The 6822-nt window shown below is 38.4% G+C and overlaps 1 protein-coding gene across 1 annotated transcript in view; it reads right to left on the reverse strand.

Moving 5' to 3' along the window:
- Nucleotides 1-2726: 2726 nt before the first annotated feature.
- LOC103460837 (T-box transcription factor TBX3-like) overlaps nt 2727-6822 on the reverse strand; it is a 10087-nt gene continuing 5991 nt past the window's right edge. Inside the window, exons 3-4 of the mRNA XM_008403160.2 lie at nt 4601-5237; nt 2727-3400 (exon numbers count right to left, since the gene is read on the reverse strand). Coding sequence (XP_008401382.1) covers nt 2969-3400; nt 4601-5237 — 1069 coding nt within the window. The 3' untranslated portion in view covers nt 2727-2968. The remainder of the gene's footprint in view (nt 3401-4600; nt 5238-6822) is intronic.

The following is a 6822-nucleotide window of genomic DNA, read 5'->3' on the forward strand; positions in this document are numbered from 1 at the left end:
TATATTTTCATGAGCGTGTGAGAACTCTTACGGCATGAATAGAAGCCAACATTATTTCTTTGTTGCCCTCCGGTGTTATCATAAACTTTCCTTTCCTGTTGGATGACTGAAGAACACAGGGGCAGATCATTCCAACGTGGCAGTTGAAAAAACATCATTCAAGAACTTGAACCAAATACGTATTTAAAACTGAGCTCTTATTATACAACTCTGATGAATAAAACATCAGATAAAATTACTACTGAAAAGAACAATAAATATGAGTTTGCACAACAAATGTCACAATGTTCAGGACAACTACAACTCAAAATCCATGTGGGGGGTAAAGATGCATTTTTAAGAGACTTCAAAGGATCAATAGTCAGTGCAATTTTTACGTTCAAAGTCAGGTTATTCCAGAAGCTAGATGTCATGAAAAAGACTGTCATTAGACACCATTATGTCTGAATAACATGAGGAAACATATTGCAGCATCTTTCTTGAATAATGTGATAATGCGATGTACTTTGCATGCTTTAGCCTCTTGTTCTCCAAATTGTCAAGAGATGACATGCAGAACAGGTGAAGTCCATCCAAAGCTGTAAATGACAAACTTTGTGCTAAAACAAAAGTCTCACTTTAACATAAACAACAGGTTTTTTCTGCATTTGCCAGATTTGTGTTTAAATTGTGGAAATGTTATTCAAGTAAGAGTAGCAAAAGTTAATATTAAAATTACTCAATTAAAACCAAAAAAGTATGGAGTTGTAAAGCTTCTCCCTAAGTTATTTCCCCCCTGAAAAAGTTACTCAGATAAGTGTAACACATTTTTACCCACCTCTGCTGTTTGTGTACTTCCTTCCCCAAACGATTAGGATACCAATAAAAAAGTTGCCATTTAGTTCAAAAGCCTTGATCAACATCAGGTTTGCATGCATTTTCCCGTAAATTACTGTAAATAGTTTAAATATGCACTTACAAAATAAAGAAAAGTTGGATAGTGTTTTTGTCTGCTCACATTTATATCAATGTGTAAAATCTGAGTTAATGGTGAAGCAGTTTTGGAAGGCTTTTTTTAAATTAAGAGAGCATTTTCTCATTAATATCTGGTAAATATTCAACTAATGAGTAATTTAATATTTAATATCTTCTTGAGCTACAAAACAGTCTCTTCTTGAGCAGGACAGTCTTTCTTGCAAATATAAACACATACCTAACAGACTACAAGAGACAATTTTAGAAATTAAGTTAAAGCTTTTGATTTAAAGGTACACCAATGTTATTCTACTTTTATTGCACCTTAATGACTACAAATCCCAGATAAGTTAAGTAGATGAAAATGTATGATTAGGCTGCTACTTGCTAAGCAGCTAAATTAACTTTATTCCAGTGTGTTTGTAGGCTATTTCAGACTCTTTCAGGATTTCTTTATTAGTTATTAGCAAACATAATAGAGGCTGCAATAGACCTATGACCGAGTCAAATATCCTTATCACCCGATCCATGCCTCATCGGTGAGCTTCTCATCCAGGTTTGTCCTTTGGTCTGTTGGTTAATACAAGTTCCTTCATCCGCAGCCGCCTCTAGGGGGCGTCGCCATTTACAGACGCATTGTCGCCTTCCGTGCAATAAAATGGAAGATATGCTCCTGCAAAGCGCCAGGTGAGGAATAAGACGGACCAATTCAGACGGTTCGTATCGCGTTTACACCTATCCAGCTGCGCCAGCCCTGCTACACATTAACCAGGCGATATACAAATTAAGATATGGTGTTGATAAACTCCTGACTTTAAGGCGCAATAGAGGAGCAATAATCAGGGAGAGCCGCTTTTTTGTTTGGTTACTGCTGTCACAAAGTAATAGCTTCTTCAATATGAGATGACACCTCGTCAACGAGGCTTTTCGTGCTGTTGCTTTTCAGCAAAGTGTATTGATTTTGGTTTATTTGATTTTAAGAGGGGAAAATAAAGACAAATTTAATTTTTTTGCATAACTTCCCGTCTTCCTTCTCCCATTTTTCCCTACAGTGAAATTAACTGCCATCGTTAATTTCCATAACCTGACCTAAGAGTCATCTCTGTGGCAGTAGAGAAATAAAACGCTCAGGCGATCCTCAGGTACTCATCTCTGGAAGAATGTTCCCAGCGATTTTAGACGCACCTCAACTTGATTCTTTGCACGCAACTAAAAGCTACTTTTAAATTAGTTCATGCTTTTTAAATAAAAATAGCTGCGATTTTTCTGCCAAAGGCGAGGCGCACACTGCAAAAACGGTATTTCAATATTTTTTATTGAAACTTTCAAGAACACAATGTCGATCATTTAAACTAGACATAACTCCAATACAACGTAACCCACAGACAACTTAAGGAACACAAAAAATTTACACACAGAGAAAACCTTTATATTTTCGATTATGCGGCACTTTTAAAAAAAAAGGATAGTTTTTTCTTAAAAAATAAAAAATAAACAAGAGAGAAATAAATTCACTTTTGTCACACGGCAACGACACTTCTCAAAGACAACAAAAGAAAAAAGTGTTTTATTTTCAAGCCATTGGTGCAGTGCGTTGTCGCTTTTCCATTCGCTTTAAACAGTAGCACTTCACACACAAGGACAGGTGAAAATACTATGGCACATTAGTGTGAATAATTATCTCTCTGTGAGGATGTTTTTTTAAGAGGGTTGGGATATGAAGTCCGTGTTTTAAAAGAAGATATAAATGCAGATAGGGTAATAGTCCACAAACTGCCTTTACACAGGTGTGTCAACAATAAATTAAGAACAGGGGAAGCCGCGGAGGAGATAGAAAAATACATTTTAGGTGTGTAATAAACAAAGTACATTTCAGAAACTAAAAGTTTTTAGTTTTTATTTTATTTTATTTTGTTCTATTAAAAACCTGCACGAGTCTTCATCACCGTCATGACGGTTCGCTTTTCCTGACAGCAACCAGAGGAGCAGCAGGTGGGCTGTGGGTGTGGAGGGGCTACTGGGATCCGCTCCTGGATCTGTCCTGACTGGACTCCAGTCCGCTCACCAGGCGCTGGATGCTCTGCAGCTCCTTGACAGCGTCCTTCTCCGCGCAGGCTTTCGGGGACGCGGAGGGTATCCCAGAGGAGTGGCTGGTCACCTCCGAGGTGGAGTCCAGGGTGACCGCGGAGCTGGCCGGAACCAGCCCGTCCGCTTTCAGCTCGGACCCACCACCGCCTCCTGCGCCGGTAGGCATGGGGGGCACGGCTGTGGTGAGCAGCGTGCTGTCCGGCACCGTCATGGGGAGGGAGTAAGGGCTGTACCTGAGGCGGGGGCGCACCGCGTTCAGAAATGGGTGTCGGTGCACCGAGGACGAGGCGGCGGCCGCTGCTGCCATGTAGGTGTAGGGATACGGTAACAAACTGCCGAACGGTGACATGGCGAGGCCCTGCGGATAAACCGAAAATGCGTGTCAAACTAGAAAGCTATACAAGAGGTGGATTCAAAGAGAATATGTGCCAATTATTCTTCTTATTTTCTGAAAACTGTCTAGTTTTCTTAAATCCCTCCATGTAGCAAATATATACTTTTAGCTTCCACATAAACAAATTTTTTCCTTGTTTACTTTACGCATTTGTAATGCAAATAATAATAATCTCAGCCCATTCTCCGAGATTCCAATAATGCTGCAGCTATCGAGATTGTTTGACAAAGAATCGGAGAAATATGTTTATTGCCCTTTAAATAAATAAGCAATAAATGCTGCCCATTTATTGCTTATTTAATAAATTGGAGCTGACGATCCAATTTAATGCACCATTCCCCAGCTCTAAAACCTTGAAGTAATAAGCATATACATGTATACGTCTTCCATAGCCATGTTTCAAAGAAATTAAATTCTAGCGAAAAATCAAAAGTAAGACTTCTGACCAAAATATGCCAACAAAAGGTTTTCTAAGTCAGTCCTTTCAACCAGAGAAATAGACTAACACTTTTCTGAAGATACAAATGTAACTAATTACAAAAAAAATATGCATTGCTGTCATACTCTTTCCTTGCAGCTTATATATAGAAATTTTCTATATATTCCAATGTGATTTGAAAATTTGCTGTTCTAGACCATGAGATATTTCACCTGTTGCACAGCTGGTCTGGTTGAAATTACTAAGTTGCTGATAAATCATTTTAATAGAATTTATGTAATGAATGTATGCAATTATGTGTTAGAATTTGTGGAAAAAACAACACAAAATGTATAATAAAATAATAATAATAATAATAATAATAATAATAATAATAATAATAATAATAATAATAATAATAATAATAATAATAATGTGAAGGACTAAATAGTCGCACTGCACTCATGGATCTAACAGTATCAAATTTAATCTGACATGTTTCAGCCACTGCAAAAATCCTTGATATAAACTAAAAGTGTTCAACTTTTAGTTTATATTCAAGCCATTGAATATAAACTAAAAGTTTATATTTTAGTTCATAAAATATAAACTAAAATATATTTTAGTTTATAAAATAAACTAAAATTTATTAGGCCACTCAACTCCATGGTTGACAGTTTGCTGAGCTGCAGGGAAAAAAAAGAAGAAAAACTCCCAAGTTTCCAATCAAAGAAAATATGTTTTACCTGTGATGCCAGGACATGCTGCTGCAGGTGAAAGGGCAGGCCCGGTGCCCCTGTCAAGCTCTGTGGCGGGGATGCCATGCTGGCTGTGTCAATGGTGCTCACCCCTCCCGAAGACACCACTGCTAGTAAGGGTTCCATTCCAGCAGCCATGTTCGAGAACGCACCCCCCATGTTGAACTGACTGGCGTGCAAGAGGAACGGATGCACGCTCCCCAGATGATTGAAAAACTGCTGTCCTGTCAGCCCCGGTGGAAATCCAAAGTTATGCAAGTGGTTGTGGCCCATGTATGCGGTGTCAGTTTGAACAGTCAAAGGAATGAAGCTGTCCTTGCTTATCGACCTACATTCGTCTGTTTTGGACTGGTCCAGAATCGGACACTTGAGTTCTTCCCCAAAACACGTGGTGCTGGAGATGACGGTGATGGGACTCTGCCGAGAGTCCGCCTGACTTTTCTCAGTTCTCCTGCCCGTGGAGTCGCTGCTACTGAAGGGATGTCCTTTAGCCGGGCTGGCCTCGTGATCCTTTCCGTCCCCAGTGGTGGTGGAGATCTTACTGGAGTCCAGATCGTGTTTAGGGTTGCCATCCTTGCTCTCGTCGTCACTGTCCTCCTCGCTGTCACAGAAATCTGCATGAGAATGAGCAGAACGTTACATTACCTCTGACACGGCAAAGGGCAATGGGGCACTTCCACTGAGTTTGTGATGGACGACCACCTGAAGCTCAGTGCTAATTGCTGGAGCAGCACACCAATGCCAAAAGCCACAACACAATTTCAGCAGTTTTATTTGGTATGTTATGCTGTCATATACTAAAGCGGGGAAGCTCAGGTACAAAAATCATAAAAAATATTGATTGTTCAAGTTTTTTTTGGGGAAAAAAAGACAGTTTAACTGTATTTCTTATTGCTGTCATGAACCGTGTTCATGTCTTTTTTTTATTCTGAAGGGTTAGCACATATTTTTGAAATGCTAACTAAATTTAACATTCCTAATTTTAAAATACACAGTAATAAAAATATGTTAATTTTTTTTATTTATGTGGTAAATGGACTGAACTTATATAGCGCTTTATCCAATCATTTCTGACCACTCAAGCGCTTTACACTGGAGTCACATTCACCCATACAAAGGCTCACACATTTATACACCGATACACAGCTCGGTGGGCAATTTAGGGTTGGGTGCCTTACCCAGGTGCACATTGACACATGGAGGAAGGTGGAATTGAACCTTCAACCTTCCGATTGCAAGATGACTACTGTATCACATAGAGCCACAGTCGCCCATTAAATGTAATCATTTAATTATGTTCATATTTAACTTAGGTTATTTTAAACAACCAGACTCGCTTAGTTGTGAAATTATTTTAAAAATTGTTTTTGCTAAGCTACAGGGTATCTTAGCAATATCCATCATTGCTATGTTAAGGATTGATATTAAAACCATGAACTGAAGGGTAAAACTAAAATGACACTAAAGAAAGAAAGAAAGAAAGAAAGAAAGAAAGAAAGAAAGAAAGAAAGAAAGAAAGAGAAAGAAAGAAAGAAAGAAAGAAAGAAAGAAAGAAAGAAAGAAAGAAAGAAAGAAAGAAAGAAAGAAATCAGGCCAATACTTATTACTGGTTTCTTTTAAGGTTAGCCCTACTGATTATAATGTTGGCTCCTAAAACCCATAACACATAAAAGACTAGCTTCTTTGATAAAAGTAAATTCTGAATCACAAAATAAATTGACATTAAGAATTTCCCCTTTTACCAGTCAAAGTACTTGAATCTTTACCTTGTTTTAATAAAGTAAATCAAATGTGAGTGTTTCAAAATATTTTCAGAGTGTAAACAGTGTGACTTATTAGATTTTATACATTTAAAGGAATGGGATTGATCGAATTATTACATATTTGATATGAAAAATTGACCAAAACTAGAATCTGATAATTATGTCTCGGCTGGTTCATTTCTAGCTGCAAATTATTATTCCTGTCTTTATTTCATAATTATAAAAAAATATGGCTGCACAGTGGTGCAGTTGGTAGCGCTGTTGCCTTGCAGCAAGAAGGTTCTGGGTTCGATTCCCGGCATGGGGTCTTTCTGCATCGAGTTTGCATGTTCTCCCTGTGCATGGTGGGTTTTCTCCGGGTACTCCGGTTTCCTCCCACAGTCCAAAAACATGACTGTCAGGTTAATTGGCCTTTCCAAATTGCCCCTAGGTGTGAGTGTGTGTGTG

This window comes from Poecilia reticulata, unplaced genomic scaffold (genome assembly GCF_000633615.1).
Source record: "Poecilia reticulata strain Guanapo unplaced genomic scaffold, Guppy_female_1.0+MT scaffold_305, whole genome shotgun sequence".
Classification (NCBI taxonomy): Eukaryota; Metazoa; Chordata; class Actinopteri; order Cyprinodontiformes; family Poeciliidae; genus Poecilia; species Poecilia reticulata.